This window comes from Castor canadensis, chromosome 11, assembly GCF_047511655.1.
Source record: "Castor canadensis chromosome 11, mCasCan1.hap1v2, whole genome shotgun sequence".
Taxonomy (NCBI): Eukaryota; Metazoa; Chordata; class Mammalia; order Rodentia; family Castoridae; genus Castor; species Castor canadensis.
In genome coordinates, this window is record NC_133396.1 from 49,796,938 (window position 1) to 49,816,505 (window position 19,568).

The window sequence follows — 19,568 nt, forward strand, 5'->3', positions numbered from 1 at the left end:
CCGGCGCCTGGGAGGCGGCCGCGGCGGAGGCAGCGGGCCGAGGCCGCGTCCATGGGCCCGCGGCGGCCGGGCGGAGGCGGCCGTGCGGGCGGGCGCGGAGCGGCGCGCTCTCTGTGAGGCCGAAGCGAGCAGGCGGCGCGCGGCGAGCCGGCGGAGAGGCCGGGCCGGGCCTGCGGCGGCCGGCTGGAGATGCGGCGGCGGCCGCGCTGAGCCCCGAGCCCCCGGGAGCGCGCCGGGCCGGGCCGCGCCGCCGCCGCCGCGCCGACGATGTCGGCGACTAAGGAGAATCCGTGCAGGAAATTCCAGGCCAACATCTTCAACAAGAGTAAGTGTCAGAACTGCTTCAAGCCCCGTGAGTCGCATCTGCTCAACGACGAAGACCTGACGCAGGTGAGCTGTTCGTCCGGCGCGCGGGGGAGCGGAGCCCGGAGACCCCCCGGCCTGCGGGTGACGGGCCTGGGGCGCCTCTGAGGGCCACGAGGAAAATAAAAATGGAGCAGGAAAAAAATGCGTGAGTGCTGGGGGATGGGGCTGGAGATGGGGGCGGGAAGAGTATTGATAGAGTCCGGACAAAGGGAAAATCCTCAAGTATGCCGAAAAATAACATCCTTTCGCGCGGTCCCATAGCCCTGCCGTGTGATTCATGCTTTTTGGGTTGACTCAAAAATGCCTGGTTTCTCTTGGTAGGAACAAAGCGCTTGGGGATTGCTTGCCGCTTGGCAGGACCCCCCTCAGACTCTGTTTTGGGACTGGACTTAAGACTTGTTCACCAGAGTGGCCCAGTGATTGGCTTGTCAGGGTGGGCCATGGACTTCCATCTTGTGGAACACAGCCTGCTTTCCTTCTAAGTCATTGCCACTATTAGGACAGAAGTAGAGGGTCTCCAAGTCTGAGAAGAGTCTTGCTCTTGAACTTAAGCCGAGGGCTTTTGTTGAGAGAGCTGGAGGTTGGTCTTGCCACCATGCCCTCCCAGTTCTCTGGTCGCTGGCCCAGGGGTTCAGGAGACCTGTCCGACCTGGCAAAAGTTGGTTCACTGCTCTTGGCCTTATCTGGTAGTTGAGCGTTTTTAACTAGGTTAGTAAGTAGCCCACCAATCTGCATCAGAGTCACAGACGTCAAAAATAGTGCTGGACCTCCACTCTGGAGTGGTTTAGGAGATGGGGAATTTGTGTTGGTACGAGGTCTCAGGGTTTGACTGCAGTTCCCACTGGCCCTGGTTTGGTCTTCCTACCCCACTCCTTGCCAGCCTCTGTCCTCAGAGCTTCCTCTCAGTTCTCTGTACAAGGCCACAGGAGCTCCCTTTACATTCCAGTCCAGTGTGACCTAGTTGTAGCCACTCCTTTTGGAAAAGAACCCCTTAGACAGAAAGCATTGCTTTGAAGTGTCCTGGCCTGGCTGTTTCTAATGCCACTGAAGTGCAAGCAGGGTTTGACTTGTTTACAGGGCGGACGAGAGTGGGGTGGTAGGGCAGGGGTTATGGCCTGGGACACAGTGCCTTTCTTTGAGGTCAGGTTTCCAACAGTCAGGAAGTTTAACCAAAGTCATAGATTGTGTGAACACCATGGGCCTTAGAGACAGGTCAGCTTGGGAAGGATAGAATACACCAGGTCTTCTGGTGGGTAGGGATGGGCTTTCAAAGGAGAAAGGTGTGATTCCCTTTTCTCACCTGAACATTTTGTCCTGGAAAGCAGTTTATGGACTGTATGGGAGTGGGGAGACTGTTTCTAGTCTTGGCTCTCCCTTTCAAAGGTGTGACCTTGAACAAGTCCCTGTACCTCAAACAAACCACCCACAGAATAGTCAACTTTAAGAAGTTTTTGAGCTTGGGAAGGGCTGTTTTGAGGGAGGTTTGTGAGTTTCCTGGTTATTCTAAGCAACTGTCAAAATTGGTAAATTAGGCATTTAAGCTACATAGGGGTTGTTTTCTAATTCTTAAACTTACATAGAGTAGAATTTGCATGTTTGAGTTGGAACTGTTAAAATTAAAAAAATAGTTGCTTATTAACTGAATTCAAGGGGAGAGGCAAATTTGAAATATTTGTACTCTTTCACTGTATTCAAAGTTGAATTGTGGGCTTTGAAACAGGCCTGAGACCTCCAGGGCACAGCTGGAATGGTAGTTTCTGAAATAATGAGTGGGGTTATTTGTACGGGGACAGATTAGCCCAGCCTTCTACCTCCTGGGATCTTTCAGGAAGAAACTGCTCTTGAAAGGAGAGGAGGGAGACTCAGGGTTCTTGCCAACAGCCTTCTCTGCTGCTCTCTGCATCCGGCCCTCCCCCAGCCTCTTGCTCTCATCCTTCTGGCTCCACTAGAAAACCTCAGCCAGTCCTTCCCATCAGTCTCCCCCCATTCCCCTGTTTCCTGCTGCCCCTCCCCATCCCAAGCTTATTTTAGACTGTCCAAACTGGAAGATACATCAGTGATCATCAAGGCCAGCCCTGTTTAATAGGCGAGGACACTGAGCCCAGGGAGGCGGGGATGGCTTTTGCTCCCGGGATGTCATCTTCCCAGGAGCAGACATTCCTCTGAGTGTTCTGATTTGAACCTTATTTCCTCAGCTGTGGGTTTTGTTTGTTTTTCCCCTAGAGAGGTACAGAAACCTCTTCCAGGGCCTGTATTGTGGCATCAGACTTGGAAAGAACTTGAGATCAGCTAATCTAACCACTTCCTTTTACCGGTGAGAAGACTCAAACCTGGAGAAGGGAAGTGGCTTGCCTAATGAGGCAGAGCCAGGATTCTTAAGCCCCCCCTTCTTTCACCAACTCCTGTTCAGGGTCCACAGTGGCCATCCTGTGAGCACGTTGGGAGGGTAGTAAGGTTAACAGAATGGTTGAGTTGTGGAAGATGCCTTGAGAATGCTGACTTGGGGCCGAGGAGTTTGCCACTGATAGAGTCAGTCCTGCAGTCCCAGGTCTCTGTTCCCAGGGTGGCATTTTCCTTCAGTCCTCTAGTGCATTTCTTTGCATTGGATTCAGATATCATTTAAACCCTTTTTTAACCTGAACTATGTGCATGTATTCACAGTGTATTTTTTCCCTGCCCAACAATATGTCTTAGATCTCTTTTCATGGTGTTGCATATAAAAATGCCAAAATGACTTGCACATTAGACCCTTAGGTATATGCTGTAATTTAACCCATTCCCCTTTTGGTGGACATCAAGGTTACTGATGAGTTTTGCTGTTATAGATAGTGAATGCGCCAGTGAATAGCTTTATAATACTTTTTGGGTGTGTGTGCATGTGTGCATGAATGCAAGTATTTCTGGGGGGCAGATACCTAAAAATAGAATGGCTGGATTGACATGAAGCCCATTAAACTTTTTTACAGATACCACCAAATTGTCTTCCAAAAAAGGCTGTGTTGTAACATTTCCAGGACTGGATATTATCAAATAATTTAATTCTTCAATAAGTTCCCTAATTACCAGGGAGGTTAAGCCTATCTTTATAATACTTACTGAATATTTTTATTTCTTTTGTGAATTGTGTGTTTATATTGTTTGCTCATTTTTCTCTTGGGTTATCCTCCAATTCCCATTGATTTGTAGAAACTTTCTGTGTATTCTTTGGGGCAGGGATCCACAAACTTTTTCTATACAAGGCCATATAGTTGGCTGGGTATTGTGGCTCATGCTTGTAATCTTCACTACCTGGAGGCGGAGATTGGAAGGAATGTGGTTGGAGGCCAGCTCAGGCAAAAAGTTAGACACCATCTCAACAAAAAAGCTGTCCATGGTGGTGCACGCCTGTCATCTCAGCTACTTGGGAAACTTCAGTAGGAAGATTGAGGTCCACTCTGTCCAGGGTATACATCTGAGACCTTTCTGGAAAAACACCTAAAGCAAAAAAGGGCTGGGGGCATGGCTCAAATGGTAAAGCACCTGCCTGGAAAGCTTAAGGCATTGAGTTCATACTTCAGTATGACCAAAAAAGAAACTAGATAGTAAATATTTTAGCTTTTGTGGGCCATATGGCCTCTGTGCAACTATGCAGCTTTGTTGTCATGTTGCAAAATGAGCTGTAGACAATATATAAACTAATGGTTATGGCTCTGTTCCAGTAAAACTTTATTTGTGAAAACAGGCAACTGAGCCAGGTGTAGTGGCTCATGCCTGTAATCCCAGCTACTCAGAAGGTAGAGATTGGGAGGATCATCATTCAAGACCAAACCAGCCAAAAAGTTAGTGAGACACTATCTCAGCCAGCAAGCTGAACATGGTGATGCAAGTCTGTGGTCTCAACTATGGGAAAGCATGGAGAGACATAGGTAGGAGGATTGTGGTTTAGGCCAGCCCCAGGCAAAAACATGAGCTGCTACCCAAAAAATAACTAAAAAAGCAAAAAGGGCTGGGAGCATGGCTCAAATGATACAGCGCCTGCCTAGCAAGTGCAAGGCCCTGAGTTTAAATCCCAGTACTACCAAAAAAAGAAAAAGAAAAACAGACAGTTGGAAGGATTGGGCCTGTGAGCCATGGTTTGCTTATCTTCCTTTAGATGGTAATCTGATACCTGTCATATATGGCAGGTATTTTTTTCCAAGTGTCACTTGTCTCTTTTTTTGGTGGCATTGGAGTTTGAACTCAGAGCCTCACGCTTGCAAGGCAGGTGCTCCTACTACTTGAGCCACTCCACCAGCCCTTTTTTGTGATGGTTTTTTTTGAAATAGGGTCTCTCAAAGTACTTGCCTGGCGGCTGGCTTTGAACCAAGATCCCCCTGATCTCTGCCTCCTGAGTAGCTAGGATTACAGGTGTGAGCCACTGGCGCCTAGCTCTTCATATGGCAGGTTTAAAAAGAATGCATTTTGGACTGGGTATGTAGCTCGGTGGTAGAATGTGTGCTTAGCATGCTCAAGGCCCTGTGTTCAGTCCCCAGAACCAAAATAATAAAATAAAATATAACAAATGCAGTTAAATCTCTGTTTTCCTTTGTAGTTTGTAGTTTTAATCTCATGTGTAAGGCCTTGTGGCCAAGCTTTATGAAATAGTCTAATTTTTGTTTTACTTCTTTTATAGTTATTTTTATGCTTAGCTTTTCAAACTTTGAATTCTCAGACTTATTTTCCATAAAAAAATCATTGTGGCTAAAGGCCGAAGATACTGGAAGTAGTCTGGATAGATTATTGGAAGGATCTTTTCTCCAGACCATTGCTGAGAAACACTAGGGCTAGGGTGTTGAAGATCGAGTAGAGGTGGTGTTGGGTTGGGTGGATAGAAGTAGAAGTACTGTTAGCAAAAGTTCATAATAACAAATTTGGGGTAGATTTAGGGAGCAGGGAGTGGTCAAAAGTACTGTAAGCTTGACCTTGTGGAAATGGATGTCATGTAGTTCTTAGGTGGAATTATCTACCTAAGGAAGTGGTAGTTAGGGCTCAGTGGAGGGGTGGGGGGGGCAGGGATTTCTTGTGTAGGGTATAGCTGAGGTCATGGGAGTGAGTGAGCAATAGGACAAGCAGAAGAGGGAAGCTGTTAGGGAAGCTGGGAGGTAAAATAGAGAGGGCTGGTAGTTTAGTGAAGAAGCAGGTCTGAGTGTAGGGTCTTCAGCCTTCTAGCCTCAGGGTGGGTCTCCAAGGTTTGCAGTGGGTGTTGACCTGATGGAGTGTCTCACTTCCTTGCTTTTCTGTGGAAGAAGTCACTGTGTTCTAACTTCATTCTAATCTCATGACTTCTGTTTTGTTGTGGGATCATGGTGGGATCATTTCCTTCCTCAGGCCTGCTTTGGTTTTCCCATCTGGAAACGAGGTTGATCTTGATCTCTCCTCAGCTCTCAGTCCTCCTGGTGTGATCGTGCCCTGACCAACCCCACTGCCAAAGTTGCTGGGGCCACAGGGTGGAATCCTGGACAGGAGTAGACTAGAACTAGGTCTCTGGAGCATTTCATCAGGGTTCCCTTTGTTCCTGTGATGTTCTTAGATGTTCTAAGGCACAGGAGCAATGGGGAAGTACCATTTCTATAAGATCTGTAGCTTATTTGTGAGTTGATGCATTGTTTGGCAGGGGATGTGTCAAAAATCCCAGACACACAAAGTCCCGTTAAAAATGGCCAACAAGGAGGTGAAAAGATGCTGAATGCTGTAACTCATCAGGAAAATGCAAATGAAAACCACAATCAGATACAACTTCATACTCATTAGGATGGCTGGAATTGTAAAAAGCAGAATTTAACAAGTGTGGGGTTCAAAGAAATCAGAACTCTCATGCATTGCTGGTGGGAACACAGTTCCACAGCCTCTGTGGAACATAGTTCAGGAATTCCTCAAGAAGTTAAACTGAAAATTATGGAGTGAGCCAGCAATTCCACTCTGAGGCAGATGCCCAAAAATGTTGGAAACATGTATAATTCAAACAAATACTTGAATGTGAATGTTCATGACAGTACTCTTCACAGTTGAGTCAAAAGGTGGCAACAGTCCAAACGTTCATCAGTAGATAGTGGACAAACAACTTGTGGAGTTACCCATACAGTGGAATACCCTTTGATCTAAAAAGGAACAAAATTCTGAGACATGCTACTGTGTGGCTGTACCTGGAGAACGTGATGCCAAGTGAAAGAATCACATACAAAAGGTCACGTAGTGTATGAGTCCATCCATGTGAAATGTCCAGAATGGGTAAATCAGTAGTAGCAGAAAGTAGAGTGGTGAGGAGTGATACTAATGGAATTGGGGTTCTGTTTTGAGGCTGATGAAATGTTTTGGAACTAGATGGGCGTATTGGTTGCATAACATTATGAAATGTACTAAATGCCACTGAATTGTTCATTTAGATTGGTTAATTTTATGTTCTGTGAATTTTACCTAAACAAAAAAGGAAAAAAAGAATATACAAGAATCTCCTTGTGTCATTTGGAGTGAATATCTGATTATATCTAGAATCTAGACCAGGGATTGGAAAACTTTTTTTCCTTAAAGGACCAGATAATAAATACTTTAGATTTTGCACACTAGCAGGCAAAATTGACTCATTATGTTGATACTTACATATCCATTTAAAAATGTAAAAGGGAGCTGGGTGTAGTGGTATACACCTGTAATCCCAGCAGAGGCAGGGCAGGAGGATTGAGAGTTCAAGGCCAGCCTCGGCTACAAATCAAGACTCTCTCTCTCTCTCTTTTTTTAACTGAGGTTTGAACTCAGTGCCTCTTGCTTGGTAGGCAGGTGCTCTACCACTTGAACCACATCTCAGCCTATGAGACATTTTCTCAAGAAATACAATAAAATAAAAACGGAAGAGCCACTTTTGGTTTCAAGTCTCAGAAACTGATGATTGTGGGCTGGATTTGGCATGTGGGACATAGCCTGCCACCCCCAGGTTTAGACCAGCCCTCTCTTGTTAGAGCTGTAATGGAAGCCACATATAACTTAAGATTTTGTAGTTACTCCATTAAAAAGTAAAAAAAGGTGAAATTCATTTTAATTATATTTTCTTTAACTGATGTATCAAAAAATACTGTCATTCCAGCATATGAAGAAGCTGTGTATTTTGCCTTATAGTCCTGATTCAGTTCAGATAGCCACCTTTCCAGTGCCATCGGCATGTGTGGCCACTGGTGTCTGCAGTTCTGGCCGCAGCTGGGCCCTCCAGACCCTGATGACTGGCAGGGGGAAAGACTTGCGGCATGCCTCTTCTCCCTCCCTGGTGGTGTCCTGCTGGTTCAGGTTGGAGGGTGAGGGTTTTCGCATTGCTGGTTCTCTTGTACTTGCTACTTTTGTTTGTGCTCCTCCTCTCTTGTTCTTACTATCCTTTTGCCAATTTTGGGGGGTTCTTTCTATGAATATCATATCTTCTTTTAATGTGGTTGGAAGCTCTCTTTAGGTGATCTCCACCTCTGTCCAAAGGCAGAATCTGGGAGCAGAAGACAGGAGGGTTCTGGTCAGGGTCCAGTGGCATTGTTTGTTTCCAAGAGTGTCCTGTGGGGAGTGAGTGAGAATTTGGGATACAGGCTGGGGCATATTATTGTTCTCAGTGCCTCCCTCCCCCAACATGTGACTGAATGTGCCTCATGAAGCTCTTAGCTTGCTATCTTTACTCAGTGTTTGGCAGTTGTGGGACTAGCCTATTACTGGACCTTTCCTTCAGAATTCTCTTTCCCTTGCCATATGAAGCCCCAGACCTATATTCTCTTCTGCACAGATATGCAGGATGACACAGGAAGGTTACTTAGGATCTCCTCCCTGTAAATTGGTCACCCTCCTTCTGTTCGCAGGATGTGGTGTGTTGGTGGAGCCATGGAGTCCTCAAAGCCTGCATGTGAGGATTAATATTCTAAGAAGCATGCTGGCAGTTTCTCCTGTGGGAAGGAGCCTTAACTTGGGCCATTTTGTGACTACTAGGACCCTGGTGCTGCTAGGCTGAAATCAAGAAGTTTGATTTGAATGCTTATTTTTTAAATTGTTTCCAATTTGCCATTTAGTGGGGGAGCATATCCCATTGCCTGCATCCCACCACTTCTGTGTGGCTGTGTGGGGGATGTGCCAGTGAGGTGCAGGAGTGCTGGATGTTAATTTAGAACATTCAACCTCAGCAAACAGGTCCTTTTATCCTGGGAAACTCCAGGCCACCCTTTCCCATGTGAATGACACATGGACTGGTTCAATAATTTTCAGTAAGTCCTGGAGCCTTTTACTCAGAAGAATCTTACTCAGAAATGCTATGTGTGATGCTGGAAGAGTGGCAGGGTTCTGATGATGGGGACCTCCCTGAGGATCAGAGGGGCATGTTTGAAAACTCTGCCACAGATTTTGTGCCTGCCTCTGTTTCAGCAGTTGAGGCAGCATCCCAGCTGCCCTGAGATGGAACTGTCATTGCTTTGCTCTTCTGCTCCCATAGTATTGTCACTGCCTTTGGAGCAAGAGAGCCTAGTTGGTTGATTCACTGGCATTTTGTCTGTGGAGGCTGGAACTGGAATCTTCCAAACTACTGACTGGTTTTCTCAGTCGAGGTCATCCTAGTTCACATGAAACCACAGCCTGGCTTTTGCCTGGAGCCTGTAACTCTTCTGGATCTGGCCTCTGGGCTCAGCTTGGGGGTTGCACGCTATGCTGAACAGTGGCTTAGAGCAGAGGTGGCTTGCAGTGAGGGTGCATGGATGGGCCTGTAGCATCCTTCTGAGCCTCCACATACTGAGTCAGTACTGAATCTGTGATCTCATAAAGATCTTGGCAGGCTGGAGGGCCAGCAGGGCTGGTGGTGGTATCATGATCCCTTGGCAGAGAAAGGGACATTGAATTTCAGAGGGTTGAGGAGTCTGCCCAAGGTCACCAAGCTGTTCCACAGTGGAGCTGTGAGACAGAGCTCTGTTCTATGAGGCTCCTCTACCAGCCTTTACCATGGCTCTGAATTTGTCTCCCTCCCCTTGACAGGGTCACTCTGACTTGTAGAGTTACTGTTTTTGTCTGGCTGGGACAGATCAGTGGCAGGGAGCAGGTGTAGTGCAGAATAAATCACAGGTGTTTTAGTAGACTTCTATGTCCTAGCCCTGGGAAAGGGGCCTGCTAGGACTGTCCACACCTGCGCTCATTCAGCAGGTGAGGAATTGTTTCTACTTAACAGAGCAGCTGAGACTGGAGAGGTTCAGTGACCTGCCTAGGTCATAGGAAGGCCAGCATGGGTTTTTCCAAAGTTCTGTTTGGTTTCCCTGTCCTGGATGTGTTAACCTTTGCTATCAGGAACAGGGCCTTGCCCTAACTTGGATTCCTTAGTCCTGGTGTGGGGTGGGGTGAGGTGGAATGGGGTGGGGTGTGTGTGGGGGGAGGGGGGGTGCAGGGCAGTGTGCAGACCCCAATCTCTCTTCAGCTGCAGGGAGCCCCATGTTCCCCAGACAGGCTTTTGGCTTATGGCAGTGACCACACCTTTGGCACAGCCCTGAGCAGGAAGCACTATTTTTTCCCCTCAAAGAGAAATTCAAAATCAGGAAATAGCCATGTCCTTGATCCCAGTAGGTTCTGAAGTGCTGGTTTTAACAGACTCACAAAGCTCTGTGGTACATACTCTGCACATAATTTCTTACCTCCTCCTGGTCCTTCCTGTAGCTGAAAGGGCCACGGGAAGTGGGAGCAGCTGCTGAGAGCCCCAACTGAGCCAGAGAATGGGGCCATATCTTCGGCATCCCCTGTTCCACACCCAGGGCCTCATTGTCAGGAGTGGGGGAGCCACTTGGGACATTGGAGCCTCAGGGCCCGGTGGAGTCAGGGTGCGCCTGGCTTCCACTTGGGGGTATGTTTTGACCTAGAAATCTGACAGTTCTACTTTTTATTTCATTGTTCTGTATAATAGTAGGGTTAAATAGTAGAGAGTAGGGGCTTTCAGCTCAGATTTGGGTTCACATCTAGCATTTTCCATGAGGATTGAGCAGGTTCCTTAGAGTGAAATTTCTGTGCCCTCATCTGAGAATGGGGTACTTTAGGGGCCACAGGAAGAGCTAAGCTTATAAATACCGGGTATATAGTGGGCACTCAGTACTGCTAAACACTGATTACTCAGTGTGGAACTCTTGTGGGATATGGGCCCTGTCCTTGGGACACACTCACTGAACATGCCAGCTTGTCTGCTTTTGTTTGTTTGTTTGTTTGCTTTTTGTCTTTTTTAAATTTTGGGCATTACTGGTGTTTGAATGCTGGGCCTCATACCAGGCCACTGTACCATTTGAGCCGTGTCTCCAGCCCTAACTTTTTTTTTCCTTGAGATGTGATCTCACTATGTTGCCCAGTCTGCCCTTGAACTCATGATCTTCCTGCCTCTGCCTCCTGAATACTGGGATTACAGCTGTGTACCATCATGTCTGGACTGTCTGTTCTTAAATGTTCACTATGGCCAGGCCCTAGGCCACCTGGGGCAGGTGCCATGCATGTCCTATCCCTTCTGGAGCTAAACAGAGGCTATGAGATTCAAACTAGAGGGACCAAAATTGAGTTCCAAATTGAAGCTACAGCTGAGAAAATGGGCCCAAAGAGGGACCTGCCACCATGATTTTGAGGGAGAAGTGGCCCTCAGATCCTTGTTCCTTTCTACCTCCAGCTCACCAAAGATGAATCCCTGAAGTCCAGGCTATTTCCTTCCTCTGTGCTTCTCTGAACCCATGGCATCATCCTCATGTGGCCCCTACAGGGATTGGCAGGGTGATAGTCTGCTTGAGTGGGTTTGGTTTTTAGAATACGTAAACATAATAATTAAATTGGTTTTTAAGCCTTTTTAGAGATTGGGAAGCAAAAGCGCCAGGAGCCATCATCTGGGATTTAACCTGAGACTGCCTCTGAGCCCCTTTTAGCCTTGAGAAGCAATAGCATAGGTCCTGTGAAAGGTGAAGGCCAGGCCCTACTTCAGAAAAGGCTCTGCAGGGAAGTGTGTTAAGTTGCCATTTGCAAGGTGTGGGAGGCGTATCAGGAACCAAGCTTATCCTGGTGGTGGTCCCTGGTGCAGCTCCCTTGCAGATGTCAGGAGTAAATAGCCGAGGGGGATAGAGGACAGCCTAGAGCCACAGCCAGTCCAGTCTTAAATTGCTGACTGGGCAGGTCTAGCCAAGGTGTGTCATGGCTCTCTGCTCCCCTCGTGGTTGAATTGGTCTCTCTCAGCTTGCAGATGCTCCTTCCATTGTTCCTCTCTTCTCGCACCTCTGCAATCTGCCAGTCTTAACAGGGACTGGTGACCCTTCTAGACACCTGGTCACACAGAAGCCATTCTTTCTAGAGCCTGCGAAGGGCTTTTCTCACAGGCACATGTCACCTGGGCAGACAGAGCCTGCTGCTTCCCAGTCCACATCTGCCTTCTTGCCTGGGAATCTGTGAGCTTAGGTGTCCTCTTTCTGGGGAGCTTGGCCAACTGGCAGCCACATGTCCTCCTGTGACATGGAGGTTTTCTGGACTGAAATCTAGGGGCAGTTGGCTTGCTCTGGGATTGCTTATTGTGCTGCTGGCAGTATTCATAGCTGTTAGAAATGGGCCTGTGTTGGGCCACTGTTAACTCCATTATGTTCACAGCAGCCTTGTAGGTGGAAGGATAGGTAGACTGGGTGGGGAGAGGTAGGGCAGTATGTCAGTAGGAAAGCTGAGCAGAAGCCCAGACTCATGAGATGACCTTACTCATGAAATTGGGGTCAGCTGGGCCTCCTGGCCATGTGCTGACTGCTGGGAGTGTGTGAATGTGCTTGGGAGGGTTGGGGCTGGAGACGGATCTGGACTGTCCTTATTTAGACTTCCTGTCTTCCTCCTTCCCTTCCTACTCTCCTGCCCTGCCTGTTTCTTAATGGGAAGGGCTTTTTTTTTTTTTTTTTTTTTTGTGGAAGCAGGCATGACTCTTCCCTGAGATGCTGTTGCCCCCCGTCCCCACTCATTCGCCAGCATTCTTCCCTTTGCCATGAATGGCGTCATATTCCAAAAATCCTGCAGCCATGTCAAGACCAAACAGGGAAGAGACTTTTAGAAGTGTGCTCCCCACCCGCCCAGCTGCTGGAGTCTGGGAAGGAGCCTGGCAGGGGTCAGGCTTGCAGGGCCTTTGTGTGGGTGGAGCAGAGGGGTGGAGGAGCATGGTCACAGCTGCTGGTGTCTGTGACGCACCAGGAGTGGCTGGGGGTGCAGGGAGCTGCTGTGGGGTTTATTTGTGTATATTTTTGCTGTTTTTGAGTTGAAATTCACATAACATAAAATTAACCATTTTAAAGCACAATTCAGTTGCATTTAGTGTATTCATGGTGTTGGGAAACCACTGCCACACTCTAACTGAAAACATTTTCTGTACCCCAAAAGAATACCTCATAACTATTAAGTGGTCACACTCCCTCCTCCCCATCCACAGGCTTCAGCTATTTTGAGTGTGCTTTCTATTTTTATGTATTTACCTACTCTGGAAACTTCATCAAAATGGAGTCATACAATATACAACCTTTTGTTTCACCCAGCGTAATGTTTTTAAGAGTTACCCGTCTCTTAGCATATATAGAATTCCATTCTTTTTTATGGCTGAATAATATTCCACGTACCACTTTTGTGTGTGTGTGTGTGTGTACTCATCCATTTCCCCATTTGATAGGTATCTGTTTTCACCTTTTGGCAAATATGAATAGTGTTGCTGTGAACATTTGTATACAGGTTTTTGATTGAACACCTACTTTTAGTTTTCAGAGTCCCAAGTGTGGAGAGTATCTGTGGCATTTCTGCCAGTGAGTACCTGAAGCTGGCTGCCAGCTTGAAGATCTTTGGGTGTTAGACCATGCACAAAGGTGCATAGGGCCCAGTGTTCCTCACTTGGTAGAGTCCGGGGCAGGACACTGGGTATCATATATGATACCTTCTTTTGTACATATGTGTACACACACATACATACATACACACACAATTAAAAATCTAGTATAAATCTAAATAATGAATGCTCATGAAAGAGAACATTGATGCCACTGCAGCATCCTTGATGTCATCCCAGATGGTGACCCTTACATCAGAAGTTACCTGAACTGATGGAGGTGGGAACTGAGGCTCAGGCCAGTGAGTCTAGCAACACCCTTCAAGGACATTTGACAGTTCCAGGGAACATGAGACAGGAGCACATTCCTCTGCTTCTGTCCTTCCTGACCCTCCCAAGGCTGGGACAGTGATTTGGTGGCACAGTTGAGCTGCTTTGCCCTTGCTTGTGGGGTTTTGGGTCTCTAGTTGGTGCCTGGAAGCAGATGTTACCTGTTTCTCAGTCCCTTCCCTGGCCTCCAAAGGCAGAGGCTGGTGTGATGGGGAGGGAGCATGTCCTGTTCACTGGTGTCTGGATGCCTGTTTCACTTCCAGTTGGACTGTAGGGAGCACAGCTGCCTGGAGCAAGTCTAGGGCGAGATGTCGCCTTTTAAGGCAGTGTTGGCAGTGCTGTTGGGTTGAAAGGACTCTGAGTAGAAGCCAAGAGGTGGTTGTAAAAGCACGTTTGGGTTGTGTTTGGACTGAGGGAAGGAACCAGAAGTGCAGTGAAAGAGGCACTCTGCTAGAGAGGGAGTGGCTGGCTAGGTCATTTCTCAAACTTTGGTCTTGGGATTCCTTTCCATTCTTGATTATTGAAGTCCCCACAGAACTTTTATTTATGTATGTCCATTGGTATTGGTGGTATTAGAAATTAAAACTGAGACATTTAAGGTACTTATAAAGTCATTTAAAAATAACAGTAAACCTGTCTGCATGGTTACATAAGTAACATGTAGTCTGAAAAATAACTCTTCTAAAACAAAAACAGTTTGCTGATAAGAGTCACATTATTTTAGCTTTTTGCAGATCACTTTCACATCTGTTATAATGCAATGTGTCCAGATTCTCAGACTTTCTGCAGTTATCCTATTGCCGTCTCCTGTCCTGCAACCCCTGACAGTTCCGCTCTTCACTTGTGAATAAAGGAGAGTGAAAAGGGCAAATGGTGCTTTAGTATTTTATTTATTTACTTTTTTTGTGGTCCTGGAGTTTGAACTCAAGGCCTTGGGCTTGTCAGGCAGGTGCTCTACTACTTGAGCCATGCCACCAGCCTATACCTTAGTATTTTTATAAAAATTGTTTTGGCTCATGAATCCTCAAAAGTATGTCAGGGACTCCCACACTTTGAGAACTGCTGGTCTAGCTCAACCTGGTCTGTTTGCTTGAAGATCTCATCTGCTTGAATGGAGATGACAGTGGGAATCCCCACCAAGATGGATCCAATGAGGGTACAGTGTGGGCAGAGACTGGGGCAGCACCTGAGGGAGGTGAGTGGCCACAGGGCTGGCAGATTGGTTTAGGGACACAAAGCAGTGATGACAGCACCTCTGTGGATAGGTGTCTGACCACTGGCAGGCTCCATACTGGCCCCCACTTCTCACCTGCTCCAGGGAATCCTGGGGAGTCAGTGAAGTGCAAGTGAGGTCCATGGCAATTAGGGAGGACTCCATGTGATAACAGAGAAAAGTCAGAGGCATGGGGAAGGAAGTGGCTTTGTTTTTACATTTAACCTGTGTACTCTGAGGCTGAAGGTTCGGTGGACTCAAAGATGTCTGGCATGTTTTCATATGGAGGCAGGAGCCAGAAGCAATCTGAGGACTCCAGGCTTTACTGCTTTTTGACTTTTCAGCCCAAAAGTTGGCTGATCTCCCTCTGTCCATCTCTTTATTCCTGAGGGGTGGAGAGAGTACTCTATGATTTCCAAGACCCCATCCCAGTTACGGGCCTGGAGCTTGCTGTTTGTGCACCAGATTGGGTATGGTGGATGGCTGGGTGCAGTGTCTGGGAACAGGTGAAGGGTAACTTGGATCAGAAATCAGAGTTGGATTATCGAATCCTGCACCCTCAAAACATGTGACCAGGGAGGGAATCAAAGGCTGTGTTGAGGCCCTGAGAGAACTTAACTCATGTGTCACAATTGGCATTTGTTGTTTTCTTGAAGAAGCTTGGATCAACCTTCAGAATCTGCCTCAGGAAAATTGCCTTTTCTCTGTGGGATTAAAATGTTCCTCAACCAGGTTCTGCCTCTTGGATTTGATGACTGGACAGGAATTTTGATGTCTTTAGTGCTAAATGAGTCCGTTATGATCTAGTTGTATCATACTTCATTTCCATCCTTCCTTCCCTTCTTCTATCCCTCCTTCCTTTCTTCCATGGTCTTGCTAAGTTGCCCAGGCTGGCCTCAATCTTTCATTCTTCCTGCCTTGGCCTCCAAGTGCTGGAGTTACGGGTGTGCATCATCATGCCCAGCATGATTATATTTTTAAAATGGGATCTGCTAGAGAAAATATTTTCCTTTCTCCATTCTTCTCCACTACCCACACCTCCTCTTTTGGAAAGTCTTGGAGGAAAGATCTGGGTAGGTTTCTTTGGAGAGGTTTGAGCCTGAGCTTGGTCTGTGAGGCTGAGCTGCCCAGTCTGTGTTGTTCACAGGGAGCCAGCCTCTCAGTGCACCCCCACCTCCCTTCTGTATCACCGTTCATCCATTTTCTGCTTTTGAGAACTTATTGTCTAGGCCTCACATAGATAGGTGGTGTTTATCTCTTTGGTCTCTCTTAAGAAGGCTTAGATACATGTTTACAAAAGGTTGAAACAACCTGACCTTGTCTAATAAACAAATTATTAGACAACCTAACCTTGTCTGATAAACAAAATGTGGCATGCCTGTGCAAAGGAATATTATTTGGCCATAAAAAGGAAGGAGTTTCTGATATATGCTACAATGTGGATGAACCTTGAAAACTTGATGCCAAGTATAAGAAGCCAGTCACAGACTGGCTTATGTGATTCTACTCATGTGAAATGTCTAGAATAGGCAAACCTATAGAGAAAACAAATAGATTAGCAGTTGCTGGGGCTGGGGTCAAAGAGATGACAGGTTTGGGGAGTGACAGCCAAGAACACAGGGTTCCTTTTAGAGGTTATGAAAATGTGATAAAATTGACTGTGACCATAGTTTGTACTACAAACCATTGAATTATACACCTTAAATGGGTGAATTGTATGCTATGTGAATTGTATCTGTAAAAACACCTGGGCCCATACCACATTTTGCCAAATCACTACAGATGACCCCTGACTTAGAACACTTCTCCTTACGGATTTTAAACTTTATGGTGGTGCAAAAGCAACCCAACACAACCACTGTGGTTCACTTTCGATGTAGGATTCCATACATTTACAAGACTGGTCAACACTCAGGGATGAAGTAGGCTCCAAATGGGATGGTTTTACCCACCTTGGGCTAATGTGAACATCTGAGCTCACGTAGGTGGGCTGGCCTGAAGGTCGGTGGACTCAGTGCATTTTCAACTTAGGATGTTTTCAGTGTATGAAGGGTTTGGTTTGTCAGAACATAACTGCATTGAAACTGCAGGAGCATCTCTATTTGATGCATTTTCATTCCCCATCCTCTTGACATCTTTTGTTTGATAATTGCAACCAATATGTAGCTAATGCCCTCTCCTCCCGCCTCTGTCACCTCAGGTTCCTAGGAGCACACTGTACAGTCAAGACGTTGGCTTGCCCTGCCACACCCAGTCATGTTTGCACATGTGTGCCCACACACACAGCCTGAGCTCAACTGTGTCAGATGGGTTCTTGTATGGCACACATCTGTGTGGGGGGCCAGCAGCTTTTAGACATCATTATCTCAAGCTCTCATTGGCTCATCGACTGCTGGGTCTTCTCCTCCACTCTGTGATGCTCCTGAGCTGGCAGGAGGGTGGGGCTGTCTGGAGTGGCTCTGGGCAGTGGGCCTTGTTGGATATGCCTGTTCCTTGACCCTCAGCCCCAGCATGGCCTGGAGGGATGGCTCTGTGCTGTGTGTATGCCAGCTCAGCTTTGTGTCAGCTTTCTTCAGGCTCATTGCTGAAGCCTGTCCTTTGTTCTTTCCTTGGGGAAGTCTCCTAAATGCCTCCTCTGCTCCTGGTTCCCAATTCTGACTTATGTTGGGTGTCTTCATCTGGTTGTCAGTACCTCAGTGGTTTGTGGTCATTCTGTCTAGGGACTTATGTCTTGGCCCTTGGCAGTGCATGTTGGTAACTATGCGAAAGGCAGAAAGAGCAGCTGCTCTGAGGAGGTAAGTAGCCTGCAATCTGTGGGATGGTCATGGGCACAGCAGTCTACTGAGTTCTGCCACCAGAGATCCTGGCATCCAGTTTGGGTGATAAACTACCTGGTGTCCTACATGTGAGGTTGTGAAGTTGACAGTGAGGCCCTGTCTCAAAAATAACCAACACGAAAAGGGCTGGCAAAGTGGCTGAAGTGGTAGAGTGTGTGTATAGCAAGCTGAGTTTAGACCCTAACAATAACAAAAGAGGCATATGAATATAAAGTACCTAGGGCAGTAGTAAAACAATGAGATGATGGTGAGGGCAGCAGTGCAGAGATGGCCAAGGAAGGCAACCATGGGCATTTTAAACAGTGTACCCACAGGCTCTCTTAAGAAAAGGTGTGTTCTGCCTGCTGCTGAACAGCTGCCTTTTTAAATTGAAACCTGGGCTTACTTTTGGTCACATGGCCCTGGGTCTTGAAGATGCTGAACCACTTGCAGAGGCTACAGGTTGATTCTAGTGTCTCTGTATGGCCTATCTTTCCCTGCTGCCTTTTGGAGGAAGGTAAGAGCTCCGTGCATATTACCATGCTGGCAGGTGGTGATCATGCTGAGGATTGTAGTTTGGGTCCAAAACTACATGGCTCTGAAGCAACAGGGCAGTATTCTCTGGGGCTCAAGGCCCTGTGGACAATACTCAGACAGGAGTTCCAGAACAGTTTGGTCCATGCAGCATTGTGGAGACAATTCTGTATCCTCTCAGGATCTCCAGTGATGTCCAGTGCTGGTCCTGACAAATTAGTTCTACCAGACAGGACTCCTGTGGGCACTGTCAGAAGTGTATGCTGACCCCACTGGCAGAGGCTGTGCCCACAGCTTTGCTGAGAATCTTCCCTCCACAGGTGCATGGGTTTAGAGCCACCTGTCCTTCGCCTACCTGTCTGAATGGCCGTAGGACATATCAAAGTCTTGGCAGGGTGAGGCCTGAGCGTGGACCTTGTGTGTTTATATCCCTCCCTGTCTTTCTGACTTGTGTCCCAGAAAAGACAGGCAACTTTGAAGGGGCCCATGATTTACAGGCTTATAAAAACGGCCAGATGTCAGCTACCCAGGCATCATTTCTCTTTGGAACTGAGGTGCAGAAAATACTAAACAGCCTGATGCTAGTACAGCAGTGCCTCCATAGAAGCTCTTTAGAAAAATGCAAAGAGCTGGCTTCCAGGCCTCAAAGGATACAACAGCTGCATTTTGCAGGGATCCTGTTCTTACTTCCTTCTGCAATACCTCGACCTGCCCTACCCCAGACTTACTCCAGAAGTCTTTGTCCCCAGGCTGTCCCTAGAGCTGGGGTGCTTGGCCCTACAGTTATGCGTCCCTCTTCAGGACTGTGTGGGGCTTTTCCTCTTAAAGAACCTTCATGGAGATGGTTACTCTGCTTGGAATCAAGGTACAGAGCTTTGAGTTTGTGAGTTTAGAATTGAGCTGTGAGGTCCCCTGATACTGACTAACACTGCTCAGGGGCTTCCCTGCCTGCCTCTGTTGTGGGGCTCCCTCCACAGAGACCCGGTTCAGCACCAGCTGTGTGCTGTGCACATGGATGTGCTGGGATGTATGCTCCTGACCTTGAGGCATCCTTGATTGCATTAACCTAGGGTTGTTTACGTTTGACATGATTTTGTTTTTTAAATGGTAGGGGAGGAATATGTGTATTTTTCTATTATTGTAGATGATGAAACTGAGACTCACAGGCTTGCCCTGGGCCACATATTGAGTAAGTAATGGAACCAGGACTTATCTTGGGCATCCTCAATCCCAGGCCAGGATCTTAACATTAAGCATCTAGAAGTGTTAGGTTATGTTGGCAAGAGCAGAAGGTAGGGGTTCCCTAACTTCATCTATGTGTTCTGCCAAGCCCTCCTCCCCTCTTTTGGAGCTATTTTGCCAGGATCACACCAGGCACCATGCATAAATGGTCAGGCAAACATCTTCTCCTGCCTTTACATAATATTTATATATTAATACCATAGTAAGTGCTATGTAGTAGCATCGCTTCACAAAGATAGTAAAAAACAAACAAGCAAAA

General features: G+C 47.1%; 1 protein-coding gene across 11 annotated transcripts in view; it reads left to right on the forward strand.

The window, feature by feature from the left end:
* The first annotated feature begins 215 nt into the window (after positions 1-215).
* Positions 216-19,568, forward strand: part of Mprip (myosin phosphatase Rho interacting protein) — a 130,124-nt gene continuing 110,771 nt past the window's right edge. For 3 of the 11 annotated variants that reach the window (XM_074046645.1, XM_074046644.1, XM_074046643.1), the window contains exon 1: positions 216-390. In XM_074046645.1, the coding sequence (XP_073902746.1) occupies positions 268-390 (123 nt within the window). In that variant the 5' untranslated portion in view covers positions 216-267. Of the gene's footprint in view, positions 391-476; positions 512-19,568 lie in introns of those variants that run through there. The other 8 variants (XM_020182625.2, XM_020182628.2, XM_020182632.2 and 5 more) reach the window with 6 other exon arrangements.